This window comes from Coloeus monedula, assembly GCF_965178545.1.
Source record: "Coloeus monedula genome assembly, chromosome: 4".
Lineage (NCBI taxonomy): Eukaryota > Metazoa > Chordata > Aves > Passeriformes > Corvidae > Coloeus > Coloeus monedula.
In genome coordinates this window covers 8423560-8447080 of record NC_138784.1, presented here as the reverse complement: position 1 = coordinate 8447080, position 23521 = coordinate 8423560, and the positions used below count along the sequence as shown (strand labels likewise).

General features: G+C 38.1%; 1 protein-coding gene across 1 annotated transcript in view; it reads right to left on the bottom strand.

Moving 5' to 3' along the window:
- The window catches only part of ARHGAP8 (Rho GTPase activating protein 8), a gene marked incomplete at its 5' end in the record, with an annotated part of 68286 nt that overhangs the window by 39101 nt on the left and 5664 nt on the right, over nt 1-23521 (bottom strand). The window contains 7 exon segments of the mRNA XM_082280266.1: nt 5442-5552; nt 6643-6662; nt 6664-6742; nt 10544-10630; nt 12825-12956; nt 15410-15446; nt 15449-15495. Of these exon segments, the coding sequence (XP_082136392.1) occupies nt 5442-5552; nt 6643-6662; nt 6664-6742; nt 10544-10630; nt 12825-12956; nt 15410-15446; nt 15449-15495 (513 nt within the window).

Sequence of the window (23521 nt, the reverse complement as noted above, 5' to 3'; positions counted from 1 at the left end):
ATTAAGTATTCTTTGCTGATAATCTTTCTCTCTCTTTGCTTTTCCTCTCCCTTTCATTTTCTCCCGGCTGAGGCACATGGAGATTTGGTTTAGAACGCATTTCTCCTCCCTGGTCACGCATACACAGCACAGACAAGCAGAAAGACCAAAAGGAACGCACTCTGAAATGACTATGATAATTTAACAAGCAAAAGTTGTACAGTTGTAGCAATTCTGAACATTTTCTCTGTCCCCTTTCCCCATCTATGGCATTAGATAGAAAAAAGAAAACATTTCCTGTCTTCTCACAAAAGATATTTAATTTTAGATTTTAAAACCAATCAGATAGAACAACTGTCAATAGCTAGTCAAGGTCAACTCTGTGTGCTGTGTTGCAGCTCAAGCTGTGACCTTCCTTGATGATAGAGGCAATCAGATGCAGCAACAGGGGTTTATCAGAGCTTGCTGAACATACAGCACAGGACAGTGATGCTGCTTGGCCCATAGAGTCAATTATTAATTTCTTTGTTGGAATTTAGGACTGTTAATTAACGCATTTTAAGTGCACTTACCTGATCAACAAAAGCAGAGGGTCCCCTATACTTTTCCTTGCCTTTTTAAACATAAAATCTTTACTAATGTATTTTAGAAGAAAAATCCTATTTTTCACCCTGACATGCAGAGCAAACTAAAGTAGATACATTCTGAATAGCTAATTCCTCCTGCTCTACAAAGTTTGTGTGAAGTCAACACTGTTGAAAGAACAGGAAACTAGCCTTGCTGTAGCAACACAATGCATGAACATTGAAATGTCTGGGTTTATGAAAGCAGTAGCTACTGGTGAGTAACAGAAAGTCATTTCCGTAGTACTGTAGTACTATGCTCTGGAAGTCTCTGATCACTACAAGCTGGAACTTACAGCCAAGGAGGAATCCCTCTGTGCCTGCCCTGTTTCAATGTTGTTCCCTGGTATTTCCCTCTGCTGAATACTTGAGGTGAGGCTTGATTAACCTTTCAGCTACCTCACTGTGGTTGCTGCTCTCCTCACTATCCGCACATAAGAAGCTTGAATTAGCCAGTTAGAGCAGGACACAATAAACAGCAAATGCGCAAAGCCATCCCACCCACTCTGTGGGACACATTCATCAGCACATATCAAAGCTGAGCAGGGATTCCCGTTACACTCTAACCGAAAAATTAAGTGTGGACAAAACCTCCTCAGGAGAATTGTTTTCTCAGATATTCCCATGAAGATGAACATAAATTTCAGTTGTCTTATTTTATATTTATATTTTCAAGGAAATTCCACTGTTTTTAACATGCGAGCAAACCTTCAAAGGTAAAATTTGGCAACCAGGCAAGCCACTCAGAAATGCTATAGAAAGACTGTTATTCAGCAAATTGGGAAAATCTGGTCTATACCTGTAGGCACAAAGAATTAAAATAGGGTAACAGATAACCTGTTTTGGTTCCCCACACTTTATTTTGAGGACGTCCTATAAGGCAACTTTGGATGATTTAAATGCCTCTACTAAGCTCACTTATATTGTTGGAATTAGCGTAGCTTCAGTAGAAACTTCAGGACAACTTGTTACCCCATTCAAGTTCAAGCTGCTATGACCAAATTATTGAGTCCTCACAGGAGCTCACAATGAGGAAGGTTTTCCACTTCACGTCTGTGCCTAATATAAAATACATGTTTAAGTCCTAGACAAGCAAATGTAAGTAAAGCTGGATAGACACATAACATGAAATCAACTTGTGTGTTTGTTTGTTTTGTCCTCTTCACAAAGAGCTTAGGGTGACACTGAGCATTTAAAGAGAGCAAATGCAGCCATTTTAAATTTAGATTTTGCATCCTGGGTGGATGCAGGTAACATAGGAAAGAAAAGTTTTGAATTGACCTGATAATAAGCCCTTCTGTTTACTCATAAATTAAACCAAACTCTGTATAGATTACACTTCCAAGAATTATACTCCCACTTTTCACAGACCCTCCTTGATTTTTAAATGCCCAGTTGCCTTACATCATTTTGAAAATCCAACTCTACAAGGTTAAAAATGTCACTGTGAGTTAAAAGATTCCTCTGAGGCAAGGTACTGATCTTGGAAACACATTGATTTATCACTGTCTAAATGGAAACGTCCTTCAGCTTCATTTTGCTGTCCTAACAAAACAGGTGTTATGGGTTAGCAAGCATAGTCCCAGAAGTGATTTTCTTCCAAAGAGGTGCTTACAGCTTCCTCTATGATCCGACAGAACCTATCAACTGGCTAGTTTGAATATTGACAAATTTTTAAGCCACTTAAAATTTTGACTGCCTCTGTGGTCCACATTTAAGAATGGACAAACCCTGGGAAGTGCTCTCTCTTGCTTCCGGCTGGGGGACAGGTAACTGGGCAGGGCCAGGACCTGCTCGGGCCGGGGCACAGCCATCCTGGAGCCGTGCGGCCCTGTTCCACCCGCAACCCCCCCGCACGGCCCTGCTACGTGCAGATGGCGCAGCCCGGCTTCCCCCTCTCCAGTGTGGCCAAAGATTCAGCTGAAGCTGCCCCACTGTCTGGCACAGATCATGTGACCAACAGCGACAAGCAAAATTCCAGCTGCAAGGCCCGGGTGAGATTAACCCTTTTAGTGCTGTGAAAAGCTGAAAACCTGACGGAGGAGAAAGAAGAGATGCTTAAAGCTGAAATTCTGTTGTAAAGCTATGGTGGTGATAGACTATGATATATCAGAGTACCTGTTGTAATTTCATGAAGCGTGGGGGGTTGGAGCGTTCAACTTGTGAGCAAAACCACCTGTGCTGAAATAAGCATGCTGAAGCAGCTGTAATTTGATGAGAAGTTTGAACAGGAGAGATGGAAGTGATGAGGACTCTTGCTCCAATCGGAAGGAGAAGACCTATGTTCCTAGAGATGCTCCCAGAGATAGTCTTAGAGATGAAGATGATGAGGACCCTTTTGCCCTCAGGGAAGGGGGAGGGCCTCTATTCTTAGAGATGAAGATGCTCCCAGAGATGGGTGAAGAGAACCTTTGGTTTCGAACAGCTCAACTTTAAAATGGTTCCCCACCCAGTAGCTCAAGACTGGACCCTTGAAAGCAGTTGTGGGAAAAGCTGCAAGTCGGGGGAAGGGACTCTCACATGTGAGCAGAGAACCAATCCAGCTGGCAGTCTCGCTGTGGCACTGAAGCCATGAGAGAATCTCTTGTGCAGATGTCTCCATAGCATGAGCAAGAGAGACTCCTCTCCCTAAGTGAACTGAACAAGGTTATTATGGAAGTGGCAAACAGACTGGACATCTCAAGGGTTGTCTTTTTACAGTGGGAGAAGGGGGAAAGGTGGGGGGAGGAGAAGAGTTCTGAAGGTGTGGTATGATTTTTTTTTTTTTTCCTTTCCTTCTTTTAGGTCTGTTAATAAACTTCTTTATATTCTTTTAAGTTTTGTGCCTGCTTTGCTTTTCTCTTAATTCTTATCTCACATAAGGTAGATAGTAATGAGTATTTTGGACCAAACCACTACAACAGGATTTTTCCCTCCCATGTGTAGGACAAAAATGAGATATTTTGAACCAATGTTTAGGCACTTTCTGCTCTTCTAGTTTTTAATTACAGGTCTTGAAGGCAAATGCATTAACCAATATAAACTGATAAAAAAGTTACAAGAGGGAGTATTGCCAGAAAGAGTATTGCCTGCTGCTTCTAGGGAGGCATGTTGTAAAGGGGATAGTTTTACCACCTTCCATAGCCAGACATCACTGTGATCCCATTATCAAACATCTCAGCAAAATTAGGCCACCGAGGAAGGCTTTGGATGAAGCTTTCACTGACAGATTAAAAATCATCCCAGAAGTACTGAATACGGTATCTTAGGTCTATGTGCCTTATAATTTCTATTCTTAAACTAAAGAAAGACTCCACAGAGAAACAGTCATTTAATGACAGTAGCTTTATTTGGGCACCTTCCCTGATAGTGCAATTTTTACTAACTGTAATGAAATACACAGTCCACATATTCCCATAAGCTAATATAAAAATAAAATCAGCCCTCCTGTAGATCTCTTCAGGGAAAGAGAAGAGCCTCTCAACCAGTAGAAGCTTTCAAACCTGCCCCTTTGCCAGACAGGTGGGAGATCACTGCTGTTTTGCCATCATAGTCTAAAGAGATCATAAAAGGAAAGGGAATAAACAGAAGCAATTCATTCCTCAAGATGAAAGTTGATTCCTATTTTTGCTTCAGATTTTAGAAGCTTCCAACACACATTATTCCCTCTCCTCCACTTTTACCTTTCTTCACAAACAGTCTAAATTAGTTAATTTATTTCTGATTTAAAGGGTATTTGTTTATTTGTAATTTTAAGTAGTGATGCCACACCATCTCTTCTGCAAAAGCAAATAAAATATGGCATAAAACATTGTCCTTCTTAATGGCCTGTAGCGCCCCCTAAAAGATATTCTCTGAATTAGGGAAGTGATTTAGCCATGTTTCAAGTATTAGGCTGAACTCTAAAGAGTTCATAAACATAAAAGTTATTCTCATAGTAGCTCTTACACAATAGATATTGATTGTACTAATTTCATGCCTTCTAGAAAGGACTAATGCTTAACACTGAACCAGAGAAAAATTCTGTTTTGTACCTCATTTTCAACTGAATCATTAGAACCAGAAAAGTAGACTGGGGATAGAAGGAGGTTTGACAGAAGTCCATGTACCAGACAGCCTAAATTGCCTTTGCTGAATGTGAACAGTATTCTTTAGCTGGTTTTGAGAAGAATAGAAAGATGACAGAAATTACTGTGAGTAGGAAACTAGAAAGTTTTGTGGTCTTTTTGTTGTTGTTGATGTTTACTAAAATTGAATCTTGCAAGTCCTAATGCCATCCCATTCCTCATGTAAAGCAAGCAATTTTTTATACCACATACAGTGCTGCAATCTATGCAAACAGCTGTCAGGGCATTTCTGGAAGGACATGATTTTATTCACTTCATAAAACATCAGAATAATGCGTGAGCAACAAAAGAACAATGTATAAAGGCTCAAGCATCTATTGTAGCTTTATGCAGCCACTGTAGAGACTGAAGCTCTGTTTTGGCTTGGCTACCCATAATCTAAACATCTCCAAAACACTTTCAGACTGCCAGCATCCACCAGCAACCTATCAGCTCGGAGTTCTGGCACATACAGGCAAACTTTTGTCTACCAGGAAAAGTTGTGTAACCATGATAGCATTGGCTACCCTAAAGTTACTGTAACATGAAAACCAGGCAGGTCACTGGGACTGTGAGATATGTCCTGAATTCATAAAATGTATTGTCTGACCTTATAGTTTAGTGACTTTCAAAGAAAGAAGAAACTAAACATATAACCAGAAAACTATTTGCAGCCAGTCTGTCTGGTGAATATGCACATTACAGAAAGCTGCTGGGTATAGAAATCCCATATTTTACAAATCTTATGGCTTACTATTGCAGGCTGACTCCAAATTGCTGGGTATGCAGAGGTGGCCGTGGTGGAGGAATCTTAAACACAGGTGGGATTTTTCCCTTCTGTTTCCTCCAAAGATTTTCATCATGTCTGCAAAAAAATCAAGATTTCTGTGATATTCTGTGCACCACAGATGACAGACTGTATATGTGAACAGCTGCAAGTATTGCTCATGATGCTGATCTCCTGACAATAGTGTAAATGCTGCAGGTCTTACAGACTCTTCATTTCAGCATGAGGAAATTTTCAAGTAGTATTTGTAGTGGAATACTTAAGCAAGACATAGAAGAGACTTTTTGCTTCAGCCAGTGGAGCATAGTAATAAATGTGTCCAAGAAATAGAATCACACTATAATTTAACAGCAAAATTCAAACCTATTTGCTCCTCAAAATACAACTCCCTTTTCTTTGGCAACCATGCAATCCAATTTATAACCTCAGAGCTTTAAGGTATTTTCTGTTATCCCATATTTACACAAAAGATGTGTAAAAAGCCAGCAGGCATCAGTAACAGTCATAATCAAAGCTTCCAGTTACTTCCATCCAGCAGTGACATAAAATCTGTCAGTACATCAAAGCATTTCCATGTAAAGTACCATGTTAAGAAGACTGTTATTGATACTAATACTGGCACTTGACTATCCCCGCGCTGTGCAGTACTTTTCATCTCCCATCCACTCTCCAATGCTTCTCCCTAACACACAAACACACGCCACATAAACATAATTGATCCACTAACAACAGATACATCCGTAAAGTTTAAAAGCAATCAACTCTTTGCTGACGGGGAATGCTCTTCATGAAAGGAAGTCAATCTATTGCAATACGTAAGGAAGGAGGTCAAGATTACAGTTTTGCCCAAGATAATTGCATGATACTCATAAGCAGCAATGACATATAGATTGGTTTTGCTAACACTCACACAGAAGTAGCAATCATATTAAGAAAATGGTCCATGACAGAGATGGAGTTTTTCCAAATCTATAGAAAACTAAACACCTGATGCACTTCAGCATGTCTCTGGTGGCAATGCAGCTTTCAGAATTAATCCAACCAAGCACAAACAGGTAAATTACACTTTTAATCACTGAAGAAATAGATTCTTCTTGGAATACAGTAATCAGGATGCAACTCTACCTGAGAAGAAAGTGAGACAACGTATTTTAAGTTTGCCACATACCGGATGACTTCTTGAGGGATAAGTTAACTGGTCATATTTGAGATTTTCTCCGAAGTCACTTAAATAGTCCAAGTAGGTGATCTTTTTCCCAAACTTGTGGCTAAATTTTTTTTTTTTTTAAATCACAAAGTAGTATAAAAATTAGCTCAGGAGGAATACTTATAAAGGGTTTAGTTTCTAATTCTACAAAAATATAAGTGCTGGTGCAACTCAAAATTAGACTGTAATTGAAGCAGCAGGAGACATCAGATGTATTTCATTTCATATGATCAAACATACAGTCCATGCCTGAGAGTCTGATTTGAATAAAAATAACTGACTTCCATCTGAATGTTTCGTGATTTGCATAGATATGAAAAACATTGCATTAAAAGGCATTGAAAACTAGGTTTCACACAGCTTTAGAAAGCTCACTAAAAGAACTGTTAACCTTGGAGAGAATGTTACCCAGCCAACAGAACAACATGTTTGTATTATGCAGGTATTTCACTCTGCAAAAAGACAAAATAATGGGGCTGTATAAATAAACTACAGAGTAGTTAAGCAACAGGTGAAATTTTCAAAGCATTGATAGTGTATACTCTTGAAGTGCTGGGCCATCAGCTTTACCCCTTTTGAGAAGGGCTGGATAGCTTCTAAGAAACATCAGAACTAATATATTTTTTTCTACAAGTTGTACAAAATAGACTTCTGAATTTGAAGCCCCAAGTATCATTCACTAGGTTTTGAGTTTTAGCCAGAATACACAACTATACGGGCCGAGATATTCAAACAAGGGTCAGGGACGTGTTTATACATATGATCTGAAATGATGTCTTATTTTTCCACAACATGAAATATCTGGACTGTAATGAAGTGGCAAGAAAAACAGTAGGTGCTGATGATGTAAAGTATACTTTGCTGCAACTTACTTTCATAGTAAAATTGGGGAAAATCTCAGGCATGGATGAGTTTATCCCTGGATTGTCCAATCCATATGCACATGCTCCCTCTAGCGGTACATGGAACAAACAGTCAGTTCCCTGAATTTTGCTAACAGGAATTTTGGGACACATGAGGAATATCATTCTGTGCATGCACAGTTTCAGAGCTCCCCGGAGTGTCTTTTATCCAAAAGAGCCAGAACTTCCAACATCTTCTCTAAGCCACAGGTGAGCACAAAGCTCTATAACTAATCAGCTCTGGTAATAGAGGACATGTCACAGAACCCACAATATGTAAAACAGTCACGGGCAATTAGGAATTAGCGCTGCTCCTTAAAAATGCTGCATCACCACTGCCATCTAAATGTATATTATGTTCATAACAGGTTCTGTTAGGTTAGACATAGAAATATGGTCTTCCTACAGTTATCTTTCACTTTGGAGTAAATACTCTTGACTTAACATATTGCCTTCTTGCTTGTTTCTTTTGGGACTGGAAAGAAGATCAATTAACTTCAGGAACTTGAAAAATTTCAAGTATTTACATTTTCTTAAATACTATCAAATAAAAGTATGCTAAAATAATTTTAATAATTTTGTCCACTCTAATAACTCTGTTTGTCCAGTTGTTAGCAAATACAATCACTATGTAAAAGTACATAGGCCATGTGCTAACAGGTACCAAATGTACTAAGAGACATACCTCTTAATAATGAAATCTATTTTACATCTGCTATTTTTATCAGCAACTTTATCTACAAATGAGTCTGGGCTATAATTCAGCAAAGCTAGGAAACAGAAAGTCCAGAGGATTTTTCTCCCTTATTTTTGTGAACTGGATTAATATTGACACTTAAATTAACAGCATAATTTTCTGAGATTAGTCTAAACTGGAAGGAGAAGGTACTTCAAAAAATGTTTAAATTGTACTACTCTAGTAAATTAACAATATTAATAAGTTTTAGTCTTTGATGAAAGTATAATTTAGCCAAATTGTACATGGGCCCTTTCACACTTAGTAAGCCAAATGTTTTTGACAAACCCAAACTACAGTCAACCTGAAAAGCAAAAGGCATTGTCAGCTATTAAACCACTTTAAGAAATAAAGAGGGTTTTTCCCTAGCTTCAGCTGATTCCTGATTTCTGGCTTGTGAAGCTTTTCAGAGTTTTCTCATACTTTCAATTATTTTGTCAGTCCCAGTGTACACACAGCTTTGCTGTTCTTGGCCACAGATTTATAAAAGACAGCAGAGTCTTACTAAATTACACTCAAGTATCTAGACACACAGTGGTAAAAGCCAAGTACAAACAGAAACAACCAATTGTGATGAAAACAGGGTGATCACAAGGTCAAGATGAGGATTCATCTAAGATGACAGGGATTGGTTTGAATTATTTATGAATTATGAATTATTTATGCTAGGTATGAATGCTTAAGTTTATCAGGATCACCCATTTTTCAATTGCCAGTGTGCCACACTTTCCCAGAAAAAAAATACTTAGACATAGTAAGATCCAGGGAAAATTATTATTTGCAATCGGTACCTGTAAACTCGTATTTTTTAAGAATTAGCAGGCAATTATTGCTCTAAGTCAAGTAGTACCGCTGTTGTCCACCTGTGGCTCCACTGAGGGCATTAACATGCACAGGCTGAAAATCACTGATGTCCCAAAGCCATTTGCTTGGAGCTGTTCCCAAGGAGCTCTCAGCTAACTCTGAGAAAGAAGATGGTTTCAGCAGAGTATTGTAGTTCCATTAAGAATTTTTCTGGGTTTATTGTTGGGTTTTGTTTATTGTTTTGTTTGTTTGTTTGTGTTTTTTCTAGAAAGTTCCCATACCCATCCCAAAGCAAATGAGAAACAAACAAACCAACAACAGAAGTAAATCCAACTCCATTCCTGAGACACCATCAGGTACTGGACATCCTGCTTCTGTCACACTTTTCCCACCACTGCTCTGTGTCCTGGATCAGTGACATTTATTCTACTGCCAGTTAAAATAAAGATCTAGAGTTAGTCTTCTTGTTTCAAGAACAGCATATTCTAGAATGATTTTTAGCTATAATTACTTCTTAAAAAAATTTCACATGAACCTTAGCGGTCCTAATCTGTCTACAACTTAAATTTCCCTTTTCTAATTAATTAGCTTTCTAGCACTCAGAAACTGAATTGATTGCAAGTTACTGTAGTGGACATTTTTGGTTGGTTCATTATGGCTTCTCAAGATTAGCTGTTTCCATCCTGCAGCCCCAAGAATATTCATCATATGATCTGCAAAATGTCAGAATTTCTTTGAAAGTGATAGAAGTTCAGAAGCAGAAGCTCAGCAAGCTCTACCATTCTTGCACTTAGCAGTGTTTGCCCATTGCTGGTGGTTCCTTGGAGACAGCACAAATTTTTACCATGCAAAGGAAAAGAACACCCAGTAAAATACATCACCTTCACCATTATATCCTTCTATTCAAATTCCTGTGGGCACTTCAGAGATCATCCATTGACTTTGAGAACATAAGCAGTGTCATTCCTATTCATCCCAACACTTCAGATCAGCCCAAAGGTTAACCATTCATCGTCCACCTTACTGTACCACCCAGTAACTCCAGTCACACACCCAGTTCCATTTTCCTAAGTGCTGTCAAACACCACAAAAAAGTCATTAATCATTATGAATGTTGTGCTGTCAAACACAACAAAAAAGTCATTCACAGAATAACCACATTTTAAAAGCAATATTTACTTTAACATATCAGTAAAACTACTAGGAACTGAGACTCCCTTTTCTTAGAAAAAAAAGAACTCTACCCTATTATTCATTCCCAAGCTTAAACTCACCTTACTCTTTAGTTCAAGACAGTTTAAATGGGTATTTTGCTGTTACTTGACATATTTTACCTCAAGCCTTTTAAAAAGCAACTTATTAGAGAACAAACCATCCTCGAACTAAATGGGAATAATGTGTTCAATGAACTGCCAAGTACCTTATAAGAGGTTTAAAGATATTCCACAGAATTTTTATAAAGTTGGTTGGATGGACAACATACAGTGCTCTAAGGTTTTTCTTATACCTAGGAAAAGAAAACGAAATCGTTAGAAAAATGTTAAATGCCAGAGATGGTAGAACTGAATAGATAAAACTGAATGGAAGGTTATTATTACAGGCATATTACACAGTATTCTTTTCAAATACATTAAAAAGACCCAATTCAGAAAAAATTGAATGCAAAATTAAGAAAAGGAAAAAAAAAAAGCCAATTTTAAAAAGTAGTCAGTTTTGACAATAGCCCAAATTAACTATTATGTTCCTAACCGGTGTCTGGTGTCTCATAGATTTAATATTAGGGAGACAGAAGGGATATTAGGTAATTTGGAAAAAAATACTGATAGAAGAATGAAGGATCTATAAAGAAATCTTTCATTTAAAAAATTACTTTTTTCATATCCCTTCTGCTTGCAGGACTTCCATGTTGGAAAAAATTTTTACATTTTCAGATACAGAATTTATACCTAATTCTTTAATTTTACCACTAATTTTGTCCTGCTTTGCTAGTAATTACTAAAGGTGAAGCCAACTGCTAGTTGTTTGATATTTCATTGCCCCTTTTGTATGAAACAAAATCTTCCTTCATTATTGCTTTGCTTGATTCTACAGTGTCATTTCATGATATCTAAACAATAGATTCTAGTTGGCTGAAACTGAAATGGAAACTAGGCTGCACAAAAAGACTCTTATTCAATAGTATTGCAAAATTTAATTGAGACATGCATATTGGAATATCTTGTTTTTATATATATTTTTTTGCTTATTACTTTGCCAAGTTTGCTTCCCAGTAGAGACAATGATCAGGGAAAAATATGATCATGAACTCCAAAGGAAAATCTTCTTGTAACAGGTTATACTAAGAGGGGGAAAAGGGACCAACTCAAGAACTACATGAGTTTTTCCTTTTTGGGATTTTTGTCTAAGAGCCCAAAGTCCACAATAAAAACTAACTAGTAAAACACCCAAGTTGCTTTACTAATGTTTCTATTTTAACTTTGTTTTGCACCTCAAAGCAACAGCCATAAGCTGGATGTTCTTCAGTTTCCTAGATTACAATGTCCAAAAGACTTTACTGAGCCTCTGCTGTGAACCTTCAAAGCAAGATCGGTTCTTTTGAAACTACTCCTGTTCAACATTTGCTTTCATGATGCTGGTTAATTACTCTTGTCCTTTGTACTCTCATCTGTCCTCCCTTCCCTTTGACCCCAGAAATCTGAAAAGGGCTATTTTTGTATCGGAGTTTTTTTTCCCTCTGGCTAGTACAGTACCCCATATGTGTTGGGCTGGGAATTTTGCTTTGAGTTGTCAATGACAGTATGCCAAGAAGTTCCAACTGTTAATAAAATGATGGGTTCTGCCTGGTGACCTAAGCCTCCACGTTCCCTTTGTTCTACTGTTTTCTGGATCAGGGTGGGGGAATAGAGACAGATTTTTGGAATAAATCAGTCTCATCATGCACTTGTAGGCAACAAAAAAGCCAATAAAAAGACACTGCCCATGTACTGCTTCTTCCCATAACACAACTCTAAATTTAGCTTAAGAATTTCCCAAGAGGAGAGCAGTGCGATGTTTTGTTCTGGAATTGTCAGTGCATGTTAAAACCCAGTACTGCAGTCCAAACCTCTCATCAAAGACAAAATACAACAGACCTTTGCCTTTCCTCTCCTTTACCCAGTCCTAGAAAGAACAGATACATCATACAACCCGTATTCAGTCACGTTGCCTTCCTGAGGCCAACTTACAAACAAGTTACAATATGCAGACAAGTAAAAGACTGACTTCAATAGGGACTGGCTGCTCCATTGGTAACTTCACACTTTCAGGGAACAAACACCACTATTCTGGTCTCCACTATTAAAATGCAATTTATCCAAGAGCTTTGGCCTCAACTATACTATAACCAACTACTCCATGAAGTCCTGAACCACAGCCATCAGTACTCCAAAGTTCAGGTACATCCAACACAGATCTTGATTTTGTTCTGATGGCTTTTTATACCTTTGGATAACCACTGCAGCACCCAGGCCATTCCTCAGTACTGCACAGAAGACACTTAACAAAAGAACCAACAGCACTGACGTCATTTAAGAATTTGCAATGGCAAAGTGAACTCAGTTAATTGTGGGTGGATCAGGACAGATCCACCTAACTTCCTTCATGGAAGTTAGTTATAGACATTACACAGTCTGAAGAGTAAACTAAGTCTTTTAGAGACATACTTCTTGTCAAATTCCTTGTAGGCTGTTTGTAACCATTTCAGAGATGGTTTATTCAGACTCTTCAGGCCATAGTGAAAGTAGACAACCATATAATCATTTTCTACATACTGGTCCACAGTATACTTTAAGTACCTGAGGAGAAAGATAACACTTTGGTTTTAAGATAGTTTACTGGATGCGATTTTTGAAGCAGTAACTGGGAAAGAAAATGTGCTATTTTTGCACAGTATGGTTGTGACTGGAAATTCATGTTTGCTTCAAAGTATTTATCTAAGACGTTCATCTGGCTCTAGCAGCAAATAATTCCACATTGTTGCCACACCTGAAATTTTAAAGAACATATTTAGTTACAAAAACTATGGTGCTCATGAATCACTTAAAAATGAAGATAATATGGGACTGTGTTTGTCAAGAAATTTTTTTAAGAGATGCATTTTAACTAAAAGCGACTTTTAGCTTGCTTTTTTCAGTCTTTGTAAAGTCCTTCCTTTTAGACAAGCAAACAGTGTCATTTTGCATTTTCAAAACAATAAGATTACATTTTGGGCTTTCCTCTCAATTTAAAAGTTTCTAAATCCTTGAAAAATCCATTACCCCTAATTAAACTGCTCTTCTTGAATATATTTGTCTTTCCCTTGTTTGCATTGTGGGGACTGAGTTCTTACATCATTTCCCTTAAATGAAATTTAAATCCCTTAAAATTAATTTAAAGAACTACACTATGTATCCCATCTTGAAATAATACTGCATGTCTTATAAGCAGATTGCTGTGTGTTCATTCTTTTACAGTATAGTTTAAGATGATTCTCATTCCCTTTCTCCTACAATTGAGAACACAGAATGGCCTATTACACAGCTCAATGACTCAAATAAAGCAATGATGGAGCAGTGCACTCTAGCCTCATTCCTTGCTATGTCAGATTTCGAATTTCTCATGTTATTCTCAATGCTATCTTCTTATTCTGCAACTGGCCCAGCTACTGCTCTTAATTGCATGTAAGTGATTTTCATTCAATAAAGCAGATAGTTCCATGTGCCATTTACTGGGCTGTGACTATCTGCAAATATGAAGAACACTTTGACTATCTCCCTTTGCATAGAAAAGTCCTTAACTTCTTACCCTGTACTCCCACAGCTTCATTTATCTTATTCCCTCAGCGTACTGTAAATCTTAGACTGCAAGTATACTGTGAAAAGGATTGCCGCTGCAATTATTATAATGCTGTTTTGATCCCTGACTTAAGTATTAATGGTATTTTAATGGTATTTTAATGGAAAAAGTAGTAGTGAGTCAATCAAGACTTTTTTTTTAAGAGTGTGAAATTAAAATACACCTAAACAGATATTGTTACAGAGTGCCTTGTGTTTTATTTTACAGCATGTAAATTCCTTGTTACATTGCATCCAGAAAACATTTATTTTTAAAAATAACCAAGAGTATTTTGGGGGCATATAATAACCAGTGTTTTTCTACAGTCTACCTGTTCCAAGACTGTAACAGAATTGCAGGGACATTACAAAAGCTTTACCAAATCAATTCTTTAAGTGACTTCATCACAAAATATCTAGCAATCAGGGCCTACTCCTTGCCTACAGCTTTTTTTCAGAATTCAACATCTGAGTCTAATTACCTAAAACCAGATCCCTTGATAGCTATATTACTACCTTCACATTCAACACTTGCCTTCAGTTCTCTCTTCGGACAGATTTTCCAAGTGAACTTGATGTGGGCTCAGATACAGGAAAATGTGCTATGAAGAGCATAAAAAATGAAGCAACATGATCTCAAAATCATTTCTTAAGTAACCTGTGTTTTAATCCCTCTCCACTTCTGACAAGTTGAAACAACAGCATTTCTGTCCTTTCCAATGGTGGGGGTTAAAAGGTACTCAAAAATTTTGGCAATGGAGGCTGTATAAGAGCTCCAAATAGGTTTAAAATGCTTAATAAGGACAGGACTCTCAGGACAAAACAGGTCTCCTTGCAGTGACAAACTACGAGGCAAAAACATGTCCTGGTACCTTGCTGCAGCAAGTTTATAAGGAAGAATGTTGTTAATTTACATATTCACAACCCCTTTTAACATAAAGAAACCAAAATTACATACATATAAAAATGTTAAGCATAATGTACTGAACATAATGCAGATAACTTTATAAAATAGAAAACCCACTAAGATGCAAATAACTAAACAACACTCTTCCTGAGTGATTTAGGAGATAAAGTATAGCAAATTAAAGCAAACACAGCTATTCATGAGAATATATATATGCAGCACTAAATTGCTAGAATTTCTCTTTCATTGATCCACATCATGATTTTTTTTTTTTAATACAATAAGAATTTGTCAATAAAATCAAGACAGCAATTATGAATTGGTTCTTCCAGTAGAGACTCCAGGTGAGTTAACTGGCAGTTTAATCTACATCTCATTCACTTAATATTAACACTAGTAGGTCTAACATCCTTTTGTTATTTCACTCCTTGCCTATTGCTTCTCCTCCCTGAAAGCTCATCCCCCTAGCAGCAAGCTAATAGAAGTTCTTGTGTAAAGTAGTCCATGCAGGAGATTAAAAGCAACTTACTCAAGCAACCTTGTATGATTGAGTTGATGGGATGGGGAATGCGGCAGCAGCTGAAGGCTATCACCTTCCTTCCAGAACTGTCATCACTTGGCAAACAAAACAGTTAGTAAAGACAATACTCATTTACTTATGGGACCTTGGGTATCTGAAAGGATGGCATGGATCTTCTGATATTGGGGCTACCTCTATCTCCTGTTATTACCCAGAACAGCCCATGAAACTTCACTGCCCAGTCACATATTACATGCAGAAAGTTGGGCAAATAATAAGGCAAAGCTCAGAAAGTCATATGCAAATAGTGGTGGTGGTGCTCAGCTCCAGACAGGGAACACTTAGATCCTTCTGGAGCATTCAGCTGTGGAAGAAAACAGGCCTGCTTTCCTTAGTAGTCTTGGCAATAACATGTTTTCAAACTCCTCATGCATTATTTCTGAAATTCATTAGAACACAAGCACTTTTGGCATCTGCTTTGTCACACACGTTAAGTTGGATGTTTTTAACCAACTTTAGCTTTCTTAGATACTCTCTTTCAGAAGCACTGCTACACTAACCTCACATTAAAACACAACAGGCAAGGGGCAAGGCATACAAGAATGATTTGCCTAACCTGAAGATCTGTAGGTATACGTCCCTCTGACAAAGCATGTATTGCTGTATTCAAGTTCATTTGCTCTTTGACTCATGACATCTTCACCCACACTGCCTATACAGACAAGGCTGGTGTTCGTGCCATGCCCACCCCACACCCAAGTTAAACACCCCACACCGGAAGCCAAACAGAGGTTATGTCATGCTGTAGTTGTTTGGTCTAAAATACTCATTACTTACTTATTTACCTTCTGTGAGATAAGAATTAGGAGAAAAGCAAAGCAGGCACAAAACTTAAAAGAATATAAAGAAGTTTATTAACAGACCTAAAAGAAAGAAAAAAAAATCAGACTAAACCTTCAGAACACTTCTCCTCCCCCCCATCTTTCCCCCTTCTCCCACTGACAATGTAAAAAAACAACCCTTGAGATGTTCAGTCTGTTTGCCACTTCCATAATAACCTTGTTCAGTTCACTTAGGGAGAGGAGTCTCTCTTGCTCATGCTATGGAGACATCTGCACAAGAAGTTCTCTCATGGCTTCAGTATCACGAGACTGCCACCTGGGTTGGTTCTCTGCTCACATGTGAGAGTCCCTTCCCCCGACTTGCAGCTTTCCCCACAACTGCTTTCAAGAGTCCAATCTTGAGATACTGGGGTACCATTTTAAGGCTGATCTGTTCAAAACCAAAGGTTCTCTTCACCCATCTCTGGGAGCATCTTCATCTCAAAGAATAGAGGCCCACCTCCTTCCCTGGGAGCAAAAGGGTCCTCATCATCTCTAGGACTACTTTTGGGAGCATCTCTAGGAACATAGGTCTTCTCCTTCCGATTTGGAGCAAGAGTCCTCATCACTTCCATCTCTCCCTGTTCAAACTTCAATTACAGCTGCTTCAGCATTTGCTTATTTCATCACAGGTACTTTTGCTCACAAATACAGTTTGAATGCGCCAACCCCCCATGCTTTCATGAAATTACAACAGGTACTCTGATATATCATAGTCTATCACCACCATAGCTTTACAACAGAATTTCAGCTTCTAAGCATCTCCTCTTTCTCCTCCCTCAGGGTTTCGGCTCTTCTTTCTTTACTTAATGTCTGCAGGCTTCATCTGTTCTGGAGGAAACTTACAGCACTAAAAGGGTTAATCTCACCTGGGCCTTACAGTTGGAGTTCGCTTATCGCTGTTGGTCGCATGATCTTTGCCGCGCAGCAGGGCAGCTTCAGTTGTATCTTCGGCCGCAGTGGGGAGGGGGGAGTGTGTAGAGCCGGGCTGCACCGTCTGCATGTAACAGGGATGGGAGAGGGCCGTGGATAGAACAGGGCCACACGGCTCCAGGATGGCTATGTCCCAGTCTGGCCCGGGCAGAGCAGGGCCCGGCCTGGCCCTGCTGGGCCTCACAGGCCCTGCCCAGCTGCCTGTCCCAAGGCCGGAAGCAAGAGAGAGCTTTCCTGGGGTTTGTTCATTCTTAAATGTGGACCACAGAGGCGTGTCAAGCTTTTTAAGTGGCTTAAAAAATTGTCAGTATTCAAACTAGCCAGTTGAAAGGTTCTGTTAGGTAATCGAGGAAGCTGTAAGCACCTCTTTGCAAAAGAATCACTTCCGTAGCTATGCTAACCCATGACACATGCTCATACTAAAGGTCATTCGGCACTGAAGACTGTGAAGTGTTAAGATTTTAACTTGTATCTACATGAATGATACCATTCCTTTTAAAGGAATACAGAAACATTCCAGAAAACAGTTAGACTGAATTAATCACATTTAATACATTCTTGGTCTAATTCCCATGTTCCAGCTAAGGGATATTTAATATCCTTCTTCTATTTCCACTTCTATTTCCTATGCTTCTATTTACACTAAACCACCTAAGTTTGGCTTTGATATTAGTAGGAGTACAACAAAGTCAAGGGGTTATTATTTATAATTCTGTTATTCCCCTTTCACCCCCAATTAAGTAGCTGTAATGAATAAACAAAAAAGAGTAAAATGGGGGAAATTAAATCTGCAACAGAATCAGAAAATTTTATGAATACATAAAATCATATGAGCACTATTATGACAACTGGGTAGAAGAGCTTCCGACACCTTAAACCATGCTAATTTGTATTATTGATCAAACTACTTCATCTGCACAAACAAAACACTTTCCAGCATTGCAAACACACATTTTCCATGAAAACCCACCACTGATACCCTATACTTCCCTTCATTCAACTGAGGAAGAGGTGGCTGTCCCCACCTGACATATGACATGACTAAGAAAAAAAATCTTGTATTTGCCTTGTCCAGTTCGACAGTCATAATAGGACAGCAACTATTTAAACCCATTCCATTTTGGGTGCCAAAGGAGAAAAGAGAGGGAAGCGATGAGATTAGCAATTACTTTTCACATATGAGCATGGACTGGGAGACATCTTCTGCATTATCAATTCCAATCCTGTGTCATCACAAGGAACTGTACCAGATAATCCTTCCATTGATTTGTCAAGCTTATCTTAAAATCCAGTTAGGTTTTTTCAGTTTCATGCTTCTCCTGCTCACTGATTTGACAACTAGCAACCCATTTTCTCAATTCCAGTCTGAAAGTCATTTTCAATTTGTACAAATTTTTTCTTGTGACAACATCATTCAGCTGAAGCAGTGCTTCTCATTCAGCACTATTTATCATCCCAAAGGACTCCGGGCAATAACAACATTCCCTCCCAGCCCATGTTCCACTGCTTGTAAACAGGTCACACCTTTTATCTCTCCCCTGATATTGGTGTTCTCTACTCTGCTCCAACCTGAACATGTCTTTCCCAAGTGACAAGAGTTATATGGTAAATTTCAGATGAACATCACACAGAGGACTTAAAAAGCTTTCCTAATGATATTCACATTATTGTCTTTACTGAAAAAATGATGAAGTAATAATTTAGCTTGACAGCTACAGCTGTCTCTGATAGCCACCCCACTCTTATTTCACAGAAGATTACTTCTTTCTTTTTTTAAATTTAAAAAACAAAGAACCTTTCCCTATTTGCTTTAACAACCTCTAAAGATCTATTTCAGCTTGAATTTTGGTAATTATCACTTCAGTCCTATAGTTTTAGACAAAACTGGCTGACTCTTTTCTCCTGTTCTTTTTTTGGCTGGCTACTTATTTTTTTTATCTTCCTCAAAGGGGTTTTTTTCATACCACAAGGTTTGATGTCCCTTCCTACACTAAAAATGAACTCTGACTCCTGGGTTAAATAAGGTACTTGAGCACCACTAAAGAGCATGCAACACCACAATTATATGTACTCAGGTATGTCAACATATTGCTCTTAAACAGACCATAATTTATTTCCTGAAGTTAAGTGTCTTGTTTTATATTCTCAGAGTACTTATAAAGGCATTATAATGTGACATGTATTAATACGAATGATGTATTAAAATTAAAACATTAATATGATTTCTTTCTAAATCATGGCTTGTTTGTGAAAAAATTGCTGTTACAATGCACTCCAGGTATTTTATCTGTTAGAAATAATAATTTATATGAGCACAGTAAAGCTCCCTCAGGAAGGCAGTGACCTTGGAAAATGCCTATTGCATGTGCCCGAACATTTGCTTTCCAGTCCAATGCAGTCTGCATTCTATGCATAGAATTTTTACCCAAAGACATGAAAGTTTGAAAAGTAAAATGGGGAGTGGCAAACACAAAGAAGAGTGTAACTGGAAGTATGATGATTTCAAACCTGAACAGATTGTATTTTTCTACCAGAAACCCATACTTCCCAACAACTTAGAACTGAAAGACGCCTCATCTTCTACTGGGAACAAAGGAAAAAGGAACTGCAATTTCAGATTTGCTCCTTGATATTTCACTTTCAGGTCAAATGTGTAGTTTTGTGTTAACCTACTTTATTCCCCAGTTTAATGTCACCAGACATCTTCAGATCAAAACTTCTTTTACCCTCCATGGAAAATGTGTTCCTCCCTTGATCTCTCTGCACTGGTTTTGGGCTCCAAATACTCAGGACACATTCCCAAAGATTGAGGGCACTCACACTCCTCCAGCCAACTACCTACACCTTTCTAAACATCCCTCATGCAGAGGAAAGGTCTGATAGACTTTGCTCACACATGGGTAGAAGGCTCCTGCCTTTGGATCAGGCACTTGCTGTCTCACAGCCACATTCCTGGGTAGGCTCAGGATTATGAGCTGTGTGGTCATGGAGCCACTCCTAGAAACACAGTACAGAAACAGCCTCCTCCCTGTGCATGATGAGCAAAAACAGGTGTGGAGAGTGGGCTGTCTACACAGAGATTTACATACATTATAACACAACCTATTTACTGCAGTTTTATTTGTCTGGATTTCACTGAAACAGACACGAATCATACATCACTTTTGATATCAAACTTGGCAGTAGGAAAAAAATGTTACAGTAAGACACAGGGCAGGGCAAGAGGTGAAGGAGATGGTACCTTTTTTTAATTAAGAATTTGGATGCACAGCATTTCCTAACTGCTTCTTGCAAATTAAAAGGGTTTTTTTTCTAATGAAAGAGCTCATTCCAATTCACAAATGAGATATTTCAACTGCTGTAATTTTAACATTACTTTTTCAAGAGATTTTGTTCTGATGATGTTAAACATTACTATTTTACAAGTGAAAAGTGAAATATTTTAATTTACCGAACCTTGTTATGATCACTTTACAGCAAAACAAGATCCTCAAGTCAACAGAAGTTTTCTGATGGGTTTCAATGGAAAAAGAAGTAGGGTCAAAATCCAGGGGACTTGCCACACCAGTGAAAACACTTGCTCTCATATTTGTTTCTTTAATAGAATTTAAGCTAGGGAAATGAATTTAAACTTCGATTACACACTGGTAAATGGTGAGACAAACTGTGCTTTCAAGCTTCCTACTCTCTACAATTCATGGAAATACAAAGTCATTAAGAAGTCATTGTGAAACATCTGTGTTTTGCCTAGGCCAAGTAATGGACAGTAAATACATCCACAACTAATCCACTGTGGTTCTCTGTCCATCCACAATGGGAAACTTCTTAGCCAGTTAAGAAAAAACAGTCACGATAACACAGCTGAGTCTCAATATTAACAGGAGAAGCTTCTAACTTTGGGTGTAGAGATGAGACCTCTTTCCCTGGCATTGGTCACCTCAGCTGATGATATGAAAATGTAATGCACCATATGTTATGCAGCTTAAGGATGAAGTATTAAAATAGCCACTGTAATGTTTATTCTTTGGGACAGAGACCAGAACCACCATGGAAATACAGAGAATTACACCAACTCTAAATTTCAAGAGTCAACTCATTTTGATTTCACAAAGTTTCTTCTTTGCATTCATTCCTCTGGATTCTACCCATGTCCATGTGTACTTAGAAACCAACTTCCTATGAGAGGATTGCACCTGTACTGCACCTGGCTAGTTCTGGAAAGTGCTAAAACTGCAATTAAAATCAAGTACATGCTCAGGTGTCTTCCTAAACAAGAATGACTATAAGCAAACTTTCAGGAGACTTCCCACATCAGGAACCTCCTTATTCCCCTCAGAAAGCCAAGATTCTTCATCAAAGATTTCTCCATGAGTAGTTTTCTCTTAAAATTTGTATAAGGAAAATACTTTGCCATAAGACCTTTTTTTCGGATCAGATGAAAGCAAAGAGACAGCTTGGTTTTTGATGTACTTAATTATTTTCATTTCATCTGTGCTCCTCTTAAGGTCTGTAAAGTAAGTTGAAATGAGGATGAGTTAAAGTAATTCCTAAAGTCAGCCTCTCTAATGTCCATACAACTCTGGCTGACTCTCTGGACTAGTCTGAAAAAGGGCGCTGAACATCAAAACTACTTTCAGCGATGCAAAACCAACTATTTTGATAATTCAGAGAAAGACTAAAACAAAATTTAAGGAAAGCAAATAAACAACAGAATAGTCAAATAGAAACAGAATATAATTTAAATTGACTTAGCAAAGGGGAAGCAGCCTAGGCTTTTCTTTTACATGAGGTGTATTCAGGTGTAGAACGACCTGTGATATCCAAATCTAAAATGAGTTGACATTCTCATCTGAATTTGGCACTTTAAGTCATCATTTATTTTAGCAAGCCTGTTGCTCAAGAAATTATGGTTAAAGGAGATGCATTATATTTTTTCAAGTTCATCAAGAAAGTATGTCCATATATTTTGATATCATTAACTCAGTTTTGTCTTTAAAAAAGACACTTTAACTTACAGTCAAATGTTCAAAGAGAGAAATGCAGTAAATAAGGATTTATTTCCTTTCACATTCTGAGAAAAACACATGCAGAACTTGGAAAATCCAAATTCAACTTCTGCCTGAAAGATTTGAACCAAAGTTTCAATCACTCAGACAAATTTCCTCTTCACTAGAGCAGAAAATATTTTCCATAGATAGTAGCCTTTATTTTGGAGCTTCTCTAGCTACTAAGAGGAAAACATGACGACACCCAAATGGTTTGGACATGCTTTGTAAAGTACAAAGTCCACATTAAAATCTGCTCTTGTGCTACAAATAGGTCAGGAACCAGAGCCCTCAGCTTCCTTTGTGAAATCTGCCCAGGTCTTGGGTATCTCCAATTGATTTGTTGCTCTCCCCGAAGGGATACTCCTGGAAGAAAGTCAGAGATACTGGTTTCAGGAATACACTTCGGAAATTCAAAAATTGAACAAAGTAAATCTTTTAAGAAAAGGGAAAAAAAATCTTTGAACACAGTTCTTTCCTGTGGCACTGCAATTTACATACCACAGACCTGCTCCTGAAGGTATTGCAAGAAGTAGCAAAGCTGTCTCTGATATGACTGAAAATTATTAGAACTTGTGCCTTAGGCTGTGGAAGCTGACAGCTGTTCAGAAAGTCTCACAGACATCGACTTGGACACAATCCCTATATACCCTTGAGAACTTGATTTTACCCGTGAGAAGCCTAGTATCAATAAGAAGCGAGAAACCATAAACAACTGATGAAGAATGCACAGATGCGCTAGGGAGGCTGTTATTCGCTTAGAATTGTTTTCTAATGGATGTTAGCTGCAAGTAACCAGTAGTTTTATGCGGTGTTAACGCAGAAGCCAATAGAGACACAGCACGAGTGCCTAACCACTGCATAAAAGAGGTCTTATAGAAATAAAGGGCGCATTTGCCATTGCCTGGAGTTGTCAGTGTATATATTTGTTGTGACCCATCTCTACAGCTACGTTAGGCTTATTAGATAATTCACTACAATTCTTCCTTACATGTTGAAAAAACTAAATTACAACTTTACCTTTGACAGTCTGATCCACATCCTATTCTAATCAGTTTCTAATGCACTGGTTCAAAATCAAGGGGCATGAAATCAATTAGATCTTGAAAAAAAATATGGACAGTCTCTACAAAGACCTGGATACCTGAAGTCTTTAAATAGAAAAGCAACAAAAGGCTCAGGAGGAAAATAAAGATTTAAAACAATGGTGGGCTTGGATTCCATTAAAATTTCTGTTTAATACATAAAAGAACGTAACTGGC